The 18,743-nt window shown below is 43.6% G+C and overlaps 1 protein-coding gene across 6 annotated transcripts in view; it reads left to right on the top strand.

Moving 5' to 3' along the window:
* Nucleotides 1-18,743, top strand: part of si:dkey-178k16.1 (protein 4.1) — a 118,492-nt gene that overhangs the window by 40,253 nt on the left and 59,496 nt on the right. For all 6 annotated transcript variants that reach the window (XM_014145841.2, XM_014145842.2, XM_014145846.2 and 3 more), the window contains exon 4: nucleotides 10,063-10,167. In XM_014145841.2, the coding sequence (XP_014001316.1) occupies nucleotides 10,063-10,167 (105 nt within the window). The remainder of the gene's footprint in view (nucleotides 1-10,062; nucleotides 10,168-18,743) is intronic.

The raw sequence follows: 18,743 nt of genomic DNA on the forward strand, positions 1-18,743 counted from the left end.
GAATGTTTATGGGTCTGAATAAATAACTGCTATAGCCTACCGCCATTGCGTGTTCGCTCTTCTTTCAAACTACCTGTGAGTTCAATTGGCTACTGTATTTAACATTCGGCATAAAGGAGCTTGCATCCCTCTTTGAATAGTCTATTGGTATAAGAAATGCAAAAAAATTATATCCAACAAGCTATTCTAGTCTAGCTTTTCCTGCATGGGACTCCAAGATCTAAGGAGCATTTTTTAAGGAGAGAGGCCAGCAGAGCACAGGTGCGTGCATATTGCACAAGAGACAGAGGCTATACGTTAGAAGCTTATTATGCATAACCCATCATTAATTAGCTAAATATAAAGCTAATACTGCATTGAATGTATTACCTGAAAGAGGTAGGCTAGGACATCTATATATAGGGCTGTATATCAATCTACTGTAGAACAGGATTCTCTATTTTGGATGCAATTTGAATGGCACTGCACTGATTTTAAGCAACAATATTCGAGTGATAGGCTGTTTTAAAACTCTGGACTCTTTACAATTTAAAAACAAGGTGACCCCCGAAAGCCAAACCGGAGATGGGTAAATTAGACTCACATTCGGTCTTTATATTACTGTAGCATAGGCTATGCTGCAGCAAATGTAGGCCTACCTGTCGCAAGAAAAAAGTTACCATGATGAGACAATAGGTCTACATGCATTGTGAACTCCACTACATACTGAGATGGGCTGTCTGTCCCAACCATGAGCGTTGATTCATCATGCAGAGGCCGCAGACAAGCCAAATTTAGACATTGCATATAATTTAACAGTTCCAATTCACTCCATGCTGTTCATATAAATAATGTCTTCAGATTTATCAGTTTCTCGCAATTATTTAAAAAAGGGATTGGTTTTGGGCGGTAAATCTCGGTAACTGGTTTCCCGACATTTAACCCAAACACATGCACTCACACACACGCACGCACGCACACACACACAGTCATGTTTCACATGCTAAACTAGTATTCCCAATGAGACAGGGAGTGACAAGGGTGAGAGGAGACCTCCCATTGAGGTGGAGCTGGGCTTACCCCCATAGATCATGTCGGGACTGTAACATTGGTAGCTGGAGGTGACTGAGTGGGATGTGTTATGGGGAGGGGGGGGTTGGGGGGGGCTGAAATACACTGCTCAAAAAATAAAGGGAACACTTAAACAACACAATGTAACTCCAAGTCAATCACACTTCTGTGAAATCAAACTGTCCACTTAGGAAGCAACACTGATTGACAATAAATTTCACATGCTGTTGTGCAAATGGAATAGACAACAGGTGGAAATTAGAGGCAATAAGCAAGACACCCCCAATAAAGGAGTGGTTCTGCAGGTGGTGACCACAGACCACTTCTCAGTTCCTATGCTTCCTGGCTGATGTTTTGGTCACATTTGAATGCTGGCGGTGCTTTCACTCTAGTGGTAGCATGAGACGGAGTCTGCAACCCACACAAGTGGCTCAGGTAGTGCAGCTCATCCAGGATGGCACATCAATGCGAGCTGTGGCAAGAAGGTTTGCTGTGTCTGTCAGCGTAGTGTCCAGAGCATGGAGGCGCTACCAGGAGACAGGCCAGTACATCAGGAGACGTGGGGGAGGCCGTAGGAGGGCAACAACCCAGCAGCAGGACCGCTACCTCCGCCTTTGTGCAAGGAGGAGCAGGAGAAGCACTGCCAGAGCCCTGCGGAAATTACCTCCAGCAGGCCACAAATGTGCATGTGTCTGCTCAAATGGTCAGAAACAGACTCCATGAGGGTGGTATGAGGGCTCGACGTCCACAGGTGGGGGTTGTGCTTACAGCCCAACACCGTGCAGGAAGTTTGGCATTTGCCAGAGAACACCAAGATTGGCAAATTCGCCACTGGCGCCCTGTGCTCTTCACAAATGAAAGTAGGTTCACACTGAGCACGTGACAGACATGACAGTCTGGAGACGCCGTGGAGAACGTTCTGCTGCCTGCAACATCCTCCAGCATGACCGGTTTGGCGGTGGGTCAGTCATGGTGTGGGGTGGCATTTCTTTGGGAGGCTGCACAGCCCTCCATGTGCTCGCCAGAGGTAGCCTGACTGCCATTAGGTACCGAGATGAGATCCTCAGACCCCTTGTGAGGCCATATGCTGGTGCGGTTGGCCCTGGGTTCCTCCTAATGCAAGACAATGCTAGACCTCATGTGGCTGGAGTGTGTCAGCAGTTCCTGCAAGAGGAAGGCATTGATGCTATGGACTGGCCCGCCCGTTCCCCAGACCTGAATCCAATTGTGCACATCTGGGACATCATGTCTCGCTCCATCCACCAACGCCACATTGCACCACAGACTGTCCAGGAGTTGGCGGATGCTTTAGTCCAGGTCTGGGAGGAGATCCCTCAGGAGACCATCCGCCACCTCATCAGGAGCATGCCCAGGCGTTGTAGGGAGGTCATACAGGCACGTGGAGGCCACACACACTACTGAGCCTCATTTTGACTTGTTTTAAGGACATTACATCAAAGTTGGATCAGCCTGTAGTGTGGTTTTCCACTTTAATTTTGAGTGTGACTCCAAATCCAGACCTCCATGGGTTGATACATTGGATTTCCATTGATTATTTTTGTGTGATTTTGTTGTCAGCACATTCAACTATGTAAAGAAAAAAGTATTTAATAAGATTATTTCTTTCATTCAGATCTAGGATGTGTTGTTTAAGTGTTCCCTTTATTTTTTTGAGCTGTGTATGTTGGGGGATGTACTAGAGGTTTCCCACATCCACCCCCAACCTCCCCCTCTCTCATCTTCTGCAGTGACATCAAAAGCATTCAGTTAAAGGATAGGAAATCTATACAGTTGACGTTTTAGTAGTTTTGTACGACCAAGGAGAAAATAGATTGGGAGATTGAAAGAGGGAGGAGAAGAGAGCGAGTTAGAGAGAGTGTGTGTGTGTGTGTGTGTGTGTGTGTGTGTGTGTGTGTGTGTGTGTGTGTGTGTGTGTGTGTGTGTGTGTGTGTGAAGTTGCACAGGGAGGGTTTGGTTTGGGTGAAGCATACGAATATTGCACAAATCTCCAGGCACATTAATGTACACTCTTAGAAAAAAGGTGCTATCTAGAACCAAAAAGGCTTCTTCGGCTGTGCTCATAGGAGAACCCTTTGAACAACCCTTTTTGGTTCCAGGTAGAACTCTTTGGGTTCCATGCAGAAACCTCATGGAACCCAACAGGTTCTACCTGGAACCAAAAAGGGTTCTCCTATAGGGACATCCTCAAAACTCGTTTGGAAACCTTTTTCTAAGAGTGTAATGATGTACAATGAAGAACTGTGCCTTAATGGTAAACACCAACAAGCAATCCACACCACTTTCTTATTGATCTTTGGTGCTTAACATTGCTGATATTGATTAAGTACAGTGCATTTACCTTGTTTAATCTCTAACCTCAAGCCATACAATTGATACAATAATTATTAGACCGGCCTGCCTGTCTTTTCTCATTCCAACCAGTATCTCTTCTTAACAGATGAAGCAACTGTTGATCAGGCCAGTTCAAATAATTGGGTCATTCCACAAATAGAGTGCCTTTTGCGTTCCTTTGATATTTTAGAAATTGTTCACTAATAAGACTGTTATATTAAATGAACTGCACTTTAATATGAACCATAAGTAAAATTAAATAAATCAGATTTTTAATATGAACTAACACTTGCTAATGTGCCAAAAATGTGCATTTTGATATGTCACTCGTCATGTTTTTCCGACTTCTAGGATTTAAACCCACTTTACACCAACATTTCTCCAAGTTTTCACCATCATTAACCACGTTTCCATCCAACCATTTAATGCGGCTGAATTACCTGACGCATAAAATCGACTGGGCTGATGGAAACAGGAAATGTCGGTGCAATTTCCTAAATGCCAACAGACAATTTGTTAGTTCACATGGTGAGATCTTTTTGTGTCGGTAAAATGTATTATTTGAGAAATGGTGGTGGAAACGCCATTATGCGCAAATATTGGTAGAATAATCATCAGCAAATATTGGTAGAATAATCCTCATATCGAAGTAAACTTGGAGTCACGAGATGATACTGTATGATGTGTTGTCCTCCCACCACGACTTGGGAAAGCATGCAGTTTATTAGGCTACAGATGAAATAAGATATAATTAACTTCACAGGGTGGTGAAAGTGCATTGGGATGAGATTGATGCTCCTATCCAATAAATATTGAGAGTCTTATTCAGGTGACATGATAATTGATACTCAGCTGCCGTTTGACAAGTAAAAATGATCTCACTCTTATCCATAATAATCTCATCATATAGGTTAGCCTACCCGCACTGTAGCCTATCTGGAAGCTGTGGGCCAGAACTCAGGTGCCAAGACCAGAGCTGGCACATTTGCTATTTAACTAGTGACGGTGGAAAAATCGATACAGTTATATATCACAATAATAATATTATTATTTTTGCGCTAGTTGGCTGTACAAAACTCCTGTATTTTTTCTTCATAGCTTGTTTCCCATCTTCTTTTTAAATAGGGAGCCAATTTGTTTTCAGCACTTTTATTTACCATGTTAAAATGAGAGTTCAGTTCAGGTTATACTGTTCACCATAAACTAGTTTTGTCATGGCTCTCTCTTGTCGCTCTGCAACAGACATATGGTGAGTAATATGTTTGTAACATCAAATCGCAATTAAATCACAGTATCGAATCGCAATACATATAGAATCTTGAGAATCGTGAGAATCGCAATACATACCATATCGGCACCAAAGTATCGTGATAATATCATATCGGGAGGTCTCTGGCAATTCTCAGCCCTATATTTAACGCACCATTTTTTGTTACAAAACCATCAGTAAAGTTGAAAATGCTATGGAAACACATTCAACTTTTGATTTTTATTCTGTACATGAAAACTTAACCTCTATGGGCTAGGTGGGACGCTAGCGTGCCACCCGTGGTGCACTCCATCAACAGCAGGTGCATTTCAAGAGCGGCAAATTTGAATCCAAATAAATGTCAAAATTCAAATTTTTCAAAAATACAACTATTTTACACCATTTGAAAGATAAACATCTCCTTAATCTAACCACGTTTTACGATTTCAAAAAGGTTTTACGGCGAAAGCATAAATTTAGAGTATGTTAGGACAGTACATTTACAAGAATTGTGTGTAATGTTTTGTCAAGTCAAAGACAGGGTCACCAAAACCATAAAACCAGCTAAAATGATGCACTAACCTTTTACAATCTCCATCAGATGACACTCCTAGGACATTATGTTAGACAATGCATGCATTTTTAGTTCTATCAAGTTCATATTTATATCCAAAAACAGCGTTTTACTATGGCATTGATGTTGAGTGAAATCGTTTCCCTCCAATAACCGGCAGTCAAGTCAGCGTCACAAATTAAATAATTAAAATTAGAAAACATTGGTAAAATATTATATTGTCATTTAAAGAATTATAGATTTACATCTCTTGAACGCAATCAACTTGCCAGATTTAAAAATAACCTTACTGGGAAATCACACTTTGCAATAATCTGAGCACTGCGCCCAGAAAAATACGCGTTGCGATACAGACTAGACGTCATGTTGGGGAGAGTCTAAAATCGAAAATACTATGTAAATAATCCATTACCTTTGATTCTCTTCATCAGATGTCACTTCCAGGTATCACAGGTCCATAACAAATGTAGTTTTGTTCAAAAAAGCTCATCATTTATGTCCAAAAATCTCCGTCTTGTTAGCACATGATCTAAGCCAGCCGGACTTCTCGTCACGAACGAGGGGAAAAAATATATTTCCGTTCGTTCAAACATGTCAAACGTTGTATAGCATAAATCATTAGGGCCTTTTTTAACCAGAACATGAATAATATTCAAGGTGGACGAATGCATACTCTTTTATAACGTATTGGAACGAGGGTACCCAACATGAACTCGCGCGCCAGGTGTCTAATGGGACATCATCGTTCCATGGCTCTTGTTCGGTCAGATCTCCCTCCAGAAGACTCAAAACACTTTGTAAAGGCTGGTGACATCTAGTGGAAGCAATAGGAAGTGCCAAAATATTCCTAAACCCCTGTGTTTTTCAATGGGATAGGTTTAAAGTCAATACAACACATCAGGTATCCACTTCCTGTCAGAAAATGTCTCAGGGTTTTGCCTGCCAAATGAGTTCTGTTATACTCACAGACACCATTCAAACAGTTTTAGAAACTTTAGAGTGTTTTCTATCCATATATAATAAGTATATGCATATTCTAGTTACTGGGTAGGATTAGTAACCAGATTAAATCGGGTACATTTTTTTTATCCAGACGTGCAAATGCTGCCCCCTAGCCCTAACAGGTTAAGGGAAAAGTGCCTTTTATGTGGACTACATCATCACGCACCGTTTGATGAAAACACAATTGGTGGGAAAATTTACATATTTTCTTTATCAGGATTTTTGAAGATGATTATTTATTTCATGCGATTAGTGATTAATTTACGTCTCTCCCTCATGTTAACGTCAACCCTGTTATGTGAACCGAACACTCGTTTTAATATGTTGAAACTATTCCTTGTGCATGTGTCTGCTCAAACGGTCAGAAACAGACTCTATGAGGGTGATATGAGGGCTCGACGTCCACAGGTGGGGGTTGTGCTTACAGCCCAACACTGTGCAGGACGTTTGGCATTTGCCAGAGAACACCAAGATTGGCAAATTCGCCACTGGCGCCCTGTGCTCTTCACAGATGAAAGCAGGTTCACACTGAGCACATGTGACAGACGTGACAGAGTCTGGAGACGCCGTGGAGAACGTTCTGCTGCCTGCAACATCCTCCAGCATGACCGGTTTGGCGGTGGGTCAGTCATGGTGTGGGGTGGCATTTCTTTGGGGGGCCGCACAGCCCTCCACGTGCTCGCCAGAGGTAGCCTGACTGCCATTAGGTACCGAGATGAGATCCTCAGACCCCTTGTGAGACGATCCGCCACCTCATCAGGAGCATGCCCAGGCATTGTAGGGAGGTCATACAGGCACGTGGAAGCCACACACACTACTGAGCCTCATTTTGACTTGTTTTAAGGACATTACATCAAAGTTGCATCAGCCTGTAGTGGTTTTCCACTTTAATTTTGAGTGTGACTCCAAATCCAGACCAATCACAAAAATAATCAATGGAAATCCAATTTATGGGTTGATAAATTGGATTTCCATTGATTATTTTTGTGTGATTTTGTTGTCAGCACATTCAACTATGTAAAGAAAAAAGTATTCAATACGATTATTTCATTCATTCAGATTTAGGATGTGTTATTTTAGTGTTCCCTTTATTTTTTTGAGCAGTGTATTTTTTTCAAAAGAAACATTGAGTGTAAAGGCAGGTGAACTGGTTCTATTCTTTGGACATTTTCTGGGGTTTTGTGGTGGAACACTGAGCGTGTCGAGCATAACACACCAACCCCGTTACCTAAAGATACAGTAGATAGGCAAGATTATTTTTTACATTTACATTTTTTTGTAAAGCTTGCATTCTTTTGCACACAACGAGCTTCCATTCCCCCTGTCACAACGGGATTCATGGCTGATTTAAGATGAATACATCAACCCTGTTACGGTCAACTCTGTTACTTTCATTGGCACCTACTTGGCATTTACTATAGTAATTGAGATGGGATAACATGTTTCTTATGAAGTTGAACATGTGCTCTTTATGACAGAATCTTAAAATTAGGTGAAATAATTGTATTAATTTGTTAAACCCAAATGACAGTCCCCAAAAGGCACTCTACTCGTGGAACAATGCAGGTACAGTAGGAAGGCTATGATACCTTGGGCCGTTGTTATAAGGGGGGTGTAGCTGGTGCATGAAGTCAGGCGCAGGAGAGCAGAATGAGTGAGCAGCGTACTTTACTCAAAATAAAGGCACAAGGTAACAATACACTTGACCAACAATAAACGGTAATCAATTACACACGGGTGAAAACAGCACCCGTCGAAAACCAGCCATAACGTACCGAATTAACATAGAAATAATCACGCACAAAGACATGGGGGAAACAGAGGGTTAAATACATGAACATGGAATTGGGGAATGATACCAGGTGTGTAGAAAACAAAGACAAAACAAATGGAAAATGAAAGGTGGATCGGCGATGGCTAGAAGACGGGTGACGTCGACCGCCGAACGCCGCACGAACAAGGAGAGGGGCCGACTTCGGCGGAAGTCGTGACAGTCGTAGCCAATCAAAACTGGTTACCATCACCACACACTACTCCTTTTGCTCTCGAAGAATACAAGAAAAACCAATTTTTTATTATAGTAATTTAATTAATAAGACAATAAAATGTGAAAAAATATATGCTTAGCTGGATATTAATTTCCCACCGGATTTCTTGAATGAATGAATGTTTATAAAAGAGAAGGAGTTTTGCCGAAACTTGAAAAGGCCTGTTTTTAATATTCTATTCTATACTGTTGTCCAGTATAGCCTTTCTTACTTGATCAATCTTATCACTACTTAACTCAACACTCTCTCTGAGACTAGCTGTTAGCCCATACCCAGATACTGCCTCCCTTCATCGTGTTTGCATGGACCATACAGTCTCTAAAATGGATTTCCAGGATTACGCCAAATGGCTTCTAATGCAATCAGCCCATAGAACTAGTGTGGCAGAAATGTGATTGGAGGCAATTGGGACAGGAGCGAAATCTCATCAACAGCTTAGTTGCAATGCTTGGGGGGACCACCTAAAATGTGTGTTGCAATTTAATTTAGTTAGAAAATCCAATACGCTCCAAAATTTCTCAGCAGCCACTACGTTAATCGCTCCCTCACTCGCTCGTGGTTGCTGTATTTCGCCAGACTGGTACCACAGCATTTCTTTGATTAAAGGCCAGGTTATGTTTAATGTTTCATTAATATTTCATTTATGTTTCATTAATAATTTTGCAAGGTAATGGCTACTGTACCAGTTTTCTTTAAAGGAGTGTAACAAAGCCATGTGCCCCACCATTCACAAGACAGAACACAGACAAAAAGAAAAGGAACCTATTACTTCTGTTTCCATGGTAACAGCTGCTTGGTTGCACTGTCGCCGTAGGAGCCAGGTTTCCCGGGAGACGAGCATGGTGTGTGTGTGTGTTTGTGTGTGTGTGTGTGTGTGTGTGTGTGTGTGTGTGTGTGTGTGTGTGTGTGTGTGTGTGTGTGTGTGTGTGTATGTGTAGACAGCATCTGCCAAGGCTGCTTCTGAAACACTGAAACATGCAGTGTGTCGGCTCTAAGCCCTGAAGGGGTGAAAACTAGGTGTGGCCCTGTGAAATACTAGCGGTTCCTTCCTTTTGTAGCCATTGCCTAGCCTTTCCTATCCCTCAGGGCTGAGGAGGTACTGGACCATGAAAATGTCTGTCATCCAACAGAAGGGCTGGATTTTCATGCTGATGGTATTTTCATAGTGTGATGAAAGAGATTTTTCATTTAGTCAGTTAATCAAATAAATATAAATGCAGTATATATATATATATATATATAATTTAACCAGGCAAGTTAGTTAAGAATAAATTCTTATTTACAATGACAGCCTACCCCAGCCAAACCCTAACAATGCTAGTCCAATTGTGCGCCGCCCTATGGGACTCCCAATCACGGCCGGTTGTGATACAGCCTGGAATCGAACCAGGGTCTGTAGTGACGCCTCAAGCACTGAGATGCAGTGCCTTAGATCGCTGCGCCAATCGGGAGCCATGATAATAATTCCATGATGCGTTTCCAAAACCACCGGACCAAAACGTTTTTTTTTATTCATAAATAGCTCCTGTATTTAAAGATGCACTGTTACTGTATCTAAAATTGGCTATGCAGTATTTTGGCAGTGTGATTCATTCTGATAGGGTAGAAGAGATATCCAGCATATGTACAAGGCTATGATGATATCACTTGACTCACTGGTAACTTTCTGAATATGACAAATCCCCACAACACCAAACCATTCCTGTGTGTGTGTGTTTGTGTGTGTGTGTGTGTGGGGGGGGGGGTGCCCATGTGTGCGTTTTTATAATCATGTGTGTTTTTGACAGAAATTTGCCAGGGGGCAGTCCGTGCTGGACATGGTGTGTGGCCATCTGAACCTGCTGGAGAGGGACTACTTTGGCCTGACGTTCTATGACACAGACAACACTAAGGTCAGAATCTTCGTTCTTACTCCCACCTAGAACCCTCCCCCTCACTCCCACATTCTGGCACATATAGTGCCTTTAGAAAGTATTCACACCCCTTGACTTTTTCCACATTTTGTCATGTTTACAAATTAATAAAAAATGAAAAGCTGAAATGCCTTGAGTCATTAAGTATGCCTTGAGTCATTAACCCCTTTGTTATGGCAAACCTAAATAAGTAGTAAAAATGTGCTTAACAAGTCATATAAGTTGCATGGACTCATTCTGTGTGTAAGAATAGTGTTTAACATGATTTTTGAATGACTACCTCAGTCGAGCAAGGAATTTCAAACACAGATTCAACCACAAAGACCAGGGAGGTTTTGCAATACCTCGTTACGAAGGGCAGCTATTGGTAGATGGGTAACAAAATAAAAAGCAGACATTGAATATCCCTTTGATGTAACGGTTGTCCAAAGGAGTAGACCAAGGTGCAGCGTGGTAAGTGTTCATCTTGATATTTATTTTTACTCAGAACACTTAATCAAAATAATAAACAATGGTAAACGACCGTCACGTTTTGCAGGCTTTACCGAGCAGTACAAAAATAAGATCCCACATCTCAAGGAGGGAAAAAGGGCTGCCTAAGTATGGTTCCCAATCAGAGACAATGATAGGCAGCTGCCTCTGATTGGAAACCATACCTGGCCAAAACATAGAAATATAAAACATAGAATGCCCACCCCACACCCTGACCTAACAAAATAGAGAAATAAATAGTCTCTCTCAGGTCAGGGCGTGACAGTACCCCCCCCCCCCCCCCCAAAGGTGCGGACTCCCGGCCGCAAACCTGAACCTATACGGGAGGGCAGCTATTCTTGGCGGCGGCTCTGGTTCGGGGCGTAGCCCCCACTCTGCCCGCTGATCTTCCCGCCTCTGTGTCGCTGGAGGAACCAGACCGCGGATCGTCGCTGGAGGCTCTGCACTGCCGACCGCCGCTGAAGACTCCAGACTGCCGATCGCCGCTGAAGACTCCGGGCTGCGGGCCGCCGCTGAAGACTCCGGGCTGCGGGCCGTCGCTGAAGACTCCGGGCTGCGGACCGTCGCTGAAGACTCCGGGCTGCGGACCGTCGCTGAAGACTCCGGGCTGCGGACCGTCGCTGGAGGCTCCGGACTGGGGAGCGTCGCTGGAGGCTCCGGACTGGGGAGCGTCGCTGGAGGCTCCGGACTGGGGAGTGTTGCCGGAGGCTCTGGACTGGAGAGCGTCGCTGGAGGCTCCAGACTGGAGAGCGTCGCTGGAGGCTCCAGACTGGGGAGCGTCGCTGGAGGCTCCAGACTGGGGAGCGTCGCTGGAGGCTCCGGACTGGGGAGCGTCGCTGGAGGCTCCGGACTGGGGAGCGTCGCTGGAGGCTCCGGACTGGAGGGCGTTGCTGTAGGTTCCGTACTGGGGACCGTCGCTGCAGGCTCCGTGCCATGGATCATCACTACAGGTTCCGCGCCATGGATCATCACTGGAGGCTTTGTTCCATGGATCATCACTGGAGGCTCCGGGCCATGGATTATCACTGGAGGCTTTGTGCCATGGATCATCTCTACAGGCTCCGGGCCATGGATCATCACTGGAGGCTTCGTGCCATGGATTATCACTGGAGGCTTGGGACCATAGATCATCACTGGAGGCTTCCTACGTGGAGCTGAAACTGGTCACACCGGACTGGGGAGACACACAGGAGACTGGGTACGCAGAGCAGGCACAGGGTATACTGGGCCGTGGAGGCGCACTGGAGGTCTGGAGCTTAGGGCTGGCACACCTCGTCCTGGCTGGATGTTTATTTTAGCCCAGCAAGGGCGGAACGCTGGCACAGGACGAACTGGTTTGTGCTGGTGAACAGGGGGTGCCATGCGTAGAGCTGGCGCAGGATAACCTGGGCCGAAGAGACGCACTGGAGACCAGGAACGCTGAGCCGGCACACTTCTTCCTGGCTGACTGCCAACTCTAGCACGGCAACTGTGGGAAGCTTGCACCAAGCGCACCGGGCTGTAGCTGCGCACTGGCGACACAGTGCGCATCCCCGCATAACACGGTGCTTGCTCGGTCACTCGCTCCCCACGGTAAGCACGGGGAGTTGGCTCAGGTCTCAACCCCGACTTCGCCAATCACCCCGTGTGCCCCCCCCCCCCCCCGCTGCCTCTCGGGCTTCCGTTGTTGCCGTGCTTGTTCCACATAGTATCGCCGTTCCGCTTTCGCTGCCTCTATCTCCTCTTGCGGACGGCGATACTCCCCAGGCCTTGTCCAGGGTCCTGCCCCATCCAGGATTTCCTCCCAGGTCCAGTTCTCCTGACCACGCTGCTTGGTCCTTTGTTGGTGGGATCTTCTGTAACGGTTGTCCAAAGGAGTAGACCAAGGTGCAGCGTGGTAAGTGTTCATCTTGATATTTATTTTTACTCAGAACACTTTAACAAAATAATAAACAATGGTAAACGACCGTCACGTCTTGCAGGCTTTACCGAGCAGTACAAAAATAAGATCCCACAACTCAAGGAGGGGAAAAGGGCTGCCTAAGTATGGTTCCCAATCAGAGACAATGATAGGCAGCTGCCTCTGATTGGAAACCATACCTGGCCAAAACATAGAAATATAAAACATAGAATGCCCACCCCACACCCTGACCTAACAAAATAGAGAAATAAACCGTCTCTCTCAGGTCAGGGCGTGACATTTGAACATAGTGAAGTTATTAATTACACTTTGGATGGTATACTGTATCAACCATGTTTAAAAAAATTTATTATTATTTTTATTTAACTAGGCAAGTCAGTTAAGAACAAATTCTTATTTACAATGACGACCTTTAACAAACCTTTTTTTATTGTTTTACTTACGTATTGTATATTGTTTTTGTTGTTGTGTGGTTTTCATATAAGGCCTTGGTCTTCCAACCACACCTGCACACCGTTTTTATTTTATTAAATTTGTGTTGTTGTCTATCACTTGTTTTCTTTGGTGTAAATACATTTAACTTAAGTAAATACACACAGTCACTATTAAGATACAGGCATCCTTCCTAACTCAGTTGCCAGAGAGGAAGGAAACTGCTCAGGGTTTTCACCATGAGGCCAATGGTGACTTTAAAACCGTTATAGAGTTTAATGGCTGTGATAGGAGAAAACTGAGGATGGATCAACAACATTGTAGGTACTCCACAATATTAACCTAATTGACAGAGTGAAAATAAGGAAGCCAGTACAGTATAAAAATATTCCAGAACATGCATCCTGTTTACAATAAGGCACTAAAGTAAAACTGCAAAACATTTGGCAAAGAAAGTAACTTTATGTCCTGAATACAAAGTGTTATGTTTGGTGCAAATCCAACACAACACGTCACTGAACACCACTCTTCATATTTCCAAGCATGGTGGTGGCTGCATCATGTTATGGGTTTGCTTGTCATCAGCAAGGACTAGAGAGTTTTTTTTATGATAAAAATAATCGGAATAGAGCTAAGCACAAGCAAAATCCTAGAGGAAAACCTGGTTCAGTCTGCCTTCCAACAGACACTAGGAGACAAATTCACCTTTCAGCAGGACAATAACCTAAAACACTAGGCCAAATATACACTGGAGTTGCTTACCAAGACAACATTGAATGTTCACGACTAGTTACAGTTTTGAATTAAATCGGCTTGAAAATCTATGGAAAGACTTGAAAATGACTGTCTAGCAATGATCAACAACCAACTTGACAAAGCTTAAAGAAATTTTTAAATAATAATGTGCAAATATTGCACAATCCAGGTGTGCAAAGCTCTTACAGACTTACCCAGAAAGATACACAGCTGTAATCACTGCCAGCAATGATTGTAACATGCAATGACTCAGGGGGTTGAATACCAATAAAGATAAAAGTGACATTTTAGAACTTAAAACATTTCAGGGTTGAGGTGTGTTGACGTGGTATGCTCGACACTCTCAGTTTCCCACCACAAAACACCAGAAAATGGCCTAAAAGTGTAAAACCAACTCACCTGTTTTTACACTATGATTTGACTATTAGATGTTCAATGTTTATTTTGAAAAAAATTATTAAAAGAATAGTTTTACCATGTTAAAATGAGAGTTCAGTTCATGTTACACTGTTGACCTTAAACTTGAGTGACAAAAGTAAATGAATTACTAATGACATTACTTAAGTACATATCTTCAGAAATTACTTTCCCAAAGCAGATACATAACTAGGGCTTTACAATGATGGAGAAAACATGTGAAAATCTTGGGGTTAAGTGGGTTAAAATCTTACCTGGCTACCCATCCACATTGCTCCGGCCAAACACCATGCCCACTTATGTTTCTTCTCCAAGTCTGTGTTTTCTTTCCTCCCTGACTCTTTGAGTATGCGAACACATTCTGACCTCTCTGATTGGTCTCAGAAACTGATGGGTTGGGCCAGAAACGGCCTTCATGAACCAAGAATCACGTCATTTTGACATCAGCACAAATTACTTCTTGGATGGCATGTTCAGACTGATGTATGGAGCAATCGACAGAGCAGCATAATTTGATTCACGATGAGTCGTCAGGGAAGTTAATATTCTAGAAGAACAAACATGATGTGGGACATGCCAAAATGGCGATTTTCAGAGAAAACAAACAACTTTAAAATGAATACACAGCTATTTGAATTTTGAAAGATTAGTCGTTGATTTTGGATTTTTAGCTGATCCCGAAGACTTCCAGTCATTGTCTCGTGAAACTACCTTTGACTTCCTTCATACTAGACGCAGAGACATAAAAATGGTACCCTTCATTGCCAAAATCTCGAACTATCCCTTTAAGATGGTTTAGTTTAGTTAGAGCAGCATTTCCCAAACTCTGTCCTGGGGAGTTTTTGTTTTTAGCCTTTGCACTACACAGCGGATTTAAATAATAAACTCATCATCAAACTTGTATTATTTAAATCAGCTGTGTAGTGCTAAGGCAAAAAATGAAATGTGTGTCCCTTGGATTCCACAGGACTGAAATTGGGAAACACTGCGTTAGAGCATAGATGTACAGTGTGTGATCCAACTGTTACATTTAGTGTTTTAATACAATTCACACACATAATGTCTGAGGGCACTCTATTCGTGGAACAACCCATGTGCAGGTGACATTGTCCTTAAAAATCAGATAATGTATTAACTTTTTACTGCAGTGGGCTAAATCAGGGTCACACAGAGTGTTTCTTGGGAGTCTTAAACAAATCTACTTTGAAACAAAATTATAGACCTCACACACATGGTTATGGGCTTAAAAAAAGGAAGATACTGTCAGATATAGAGTTGAAATGTATTACATTTTTAGTTTGCATCCCAATATTACACTTTATGTACATCACAGAAGACTGAAATATAACAAAACCGTTTAACATAGAAACAACAGATTTCCGGCGTAAAAAGAGAAGAAACGTTTATTAATTATGAAAACTATTTATAACATTCCACCCATGAGGCCACTAGGTTATTTGACTGCAGGAAAGGGCTATGCGGTGGTTGCCCGTCCTCACAGTGGACCAGTAAGGGTGAGAGAAGGAAAGAGACCATTGCCCTTTGAAATGTGATTAGAAGTGATTGCCCTTTTAAAGGTGGCGCATGGGGTCCACAGTGTATAGAGAAAGTATCTCTCAGAAGACTCCTGTGACATTAAGCTAAGCGGACAGGGCTTAACTGGCATTTATATTCCTGTGCCCTGAGAATATTAAAGAGACAATCCAGGATTGGTACATACATTTTTGGACTTTGATTCTTGAGCCATTGATTGTTGAAGAATATCACTTTTAAAGGCTTCATGAGCTTAGTTCAACTGTCCTTCCCCATCAGAACCCAAAATACACTACATGACCAAAACTATGTGGGCACATGCTCATCGAACATCTCATTCCAAAATCATGATAATTAATGTGGAGTTGGTCCTCCCTTTGCTGCTATAACAGCCTCCACTCATGGAAGGCTTTCCACTAGAAGTTGGAACATTTCTGCGGGGACTTGCTTCCATTCAGCCACGAGCGTTAGTGAGGTCGGGCACTGATGTTGGGCGATTAGGCCTAGCTCGTAGTTGGCATTCCAATTCATCCCAAAGGTGTTCGATGGGGTTGAGGTCAGGGCTCTGTGCAGGCCAGTTAAGTTCTTCCACTTCGATCTCGACAAACCATTTCTGTATGGACCTCGCTTTGTGCACGGGGGCATTGTCATGCTGAAACAGGAAAGGGCCTTCCCCAAACTATTGCCACAAAGTTGGAAGCACAGAATCGTCTAGAATGTCATTGTATGCTGTAGCGTTAAGATTTCCCTTCACTGGAAATAAAGGTCCTAGCTGTTTATTCCTCCTCTACCAAACTTTACAGTTGGTACTATGCATTCGGGTAAGTAGTGTTTTCATGGCATCCACCAAACCCAGATTTGTCCGTCGGACTGCCAGATGGTGGAGCGTGATTTATTACTCCAGAGAAAGCGTTTCCACTGATCCAGAGTCCAATGGCGGCGAGCTTTACATCACTCCAGCCGACGCTTGGCATTGCGTATGGTGATCATAGGCTTGTGTGCAGCTGCTCGGCCATGGAAATCCATTTCATGAAGCTCCCGACAAACAGTTCTTGTGCTGACGTTGCTTCCAGAGGCAGTTTGGTAGTGAGTGTTGCAACCGAGGACAGACGATTTTTACGCGCTACGCGCTTCAGCACTTGGCAGTCCCGTTCTGTGAGCTTGTGTGACCACTCCGCGGCTGAGCTGTTGTTGCTCCTAGATGTTTCCACTTCACAATAACAGCACTTCCAGTTGACCGGGGCAGCGCTAGCAGGGCAGAAATGTGACAAACTGACTTGTAGGAAGGTGACATCCTATGACGGTGCTACGTTGAAAGTCACTGAGCTCTTCAGTAAGGCTAATCTACTGTCAATGTTTGTCTATGGAGATTGCATGGTTGTGTGCTTGATTTGACAAACCTGTCAGCGACTGGTGTGGCTAAATAGCAGAATCCACAAATTTGAAGGGGTGTCCACATACTTTTGTAGATATCCTGTTTCAGCTTGTTTTACTCCATCGTTTGAAAACAATTCAATTGTAAAAAAAAAAATCAAATTAAAATAAACGCGGTATAGCTTCAAAACATGGTTAAAACTATAATTTTGATCTCATGGATGGTCAGTTCTCGCATCCATAGCTCGATCAATGAATTGGAGAGTGGTAACATTTCTCCAGCCCCATCCCTCAGCTGTTTACTAAAGCATGGGAATTTGTTGGCTATGCTGACGTTGACTCCCTGCCAAAGCACGTATGGCGTCGTACTGAGATGAAATGGTCAAATTCCAACCCTTCTACCTCCCGAGGGAGTTTTCAGCTGTTATCGTGACTCTTGCATAAATTCCACCTCAGGGCAAGAAAAATAACAAGCTGGCACTTAACGAACTGTATGAGGCTATAAACAAGCAGGAAAACTTACATCCGGAAGCTGCTTTTCTGGTTGCTGGCGATTTAAATTCTGCATCATTAAGACACACGATGCCCAACTTCCATCAACACATCTCCTTCGCCACAAGGGGTGATAAAGTCCTAGACCACTGTTATTCAACCCACAAGCAAGCATACAAGGCCCTTCCTCGTCCGCCATTTGGCAAATCAGATCATAACTCCGTACTCCTGCTTCCAGAAGATCAATCAATAAGTACCTGTGACTCTCTCCATTGAGAAATGATCAGCAGAATCAGAGATTATGTTATAGGACTGCTTTAGTAGCGCTGATTGGAATATGTTTTGAGACGCCGCTGATAACATCGACGAGCTAACCACCTCCGTCACCGGCTTCATTAGGAAATGCTTTGGCGAAGTCAAGGTTTGCTGCTTTCCCCCATCAAAAGGACTGGATTAACACAGAGGTTGGCTCTAAACTAAGAGACAGGGCTACCACAGACAGGGCTATCGCAGACAACCCTGAGGCTACGGCTGAGGACAGGAACAAGTGCTATGACCTCCGCAGAGTCATCAAACGAGCAAAAGGACAATATACTGTGGCAATAAGGTAGAATCATATTACAGAGGCTCCGCCGCAAGGGCTACAGTCCATTACAGATTACAAATGAAGACTCAGCTGTGATCTGCCCAACGATTTCCCTCAACGTCAGTAAGACCAAGTAGCTGATCGTGGACTGAAGGAAACAGGGCGAAGATGCCTCCATCCACATCGGCGGGGCTGCAGTGGAGCGGGTCGAGAGCTTCAAGTTCCTCAGTGTCTAAATCACTAATACTTAAAATTGTCCACACACACGCACAGTCGTGAACAAGGAGCGACAGCACCTCTTTCCCCTCTTGCCGACTCTTTTCTTTGTATATATCAATGATGTCGCTCTTGCTGCGGGTTATTCTTTGATCCACCTCTACGCAGACGACACCATTCTGTGTACATCTGGCCCGCCTTTGGACACTGCGTTAACAAACCTCCAAACGAGCTTCAATGCCATACAACACTCCTTCCGCGGCCTCCAACTGCTTTTAAATGCTAGTAAAACTAAATGCATGCTCTTCAACCGATTGTTGCCCGCACCCACACGCCTGACTAGCATCACTACTCTGG

This window comes from Salmo salar, chromosome ssa15, assembly GCF_905237065.1.
Source record: "Salmo salar chromosome ssa15, Ssal_v3.1, whole genome shotgun sequence".
Lineage (NCBI taxonomy): Eukaryota > Metazoa > Chordata > Actinopteri > Salmoniformes > Salmonidae > Salmo > Salmo salar.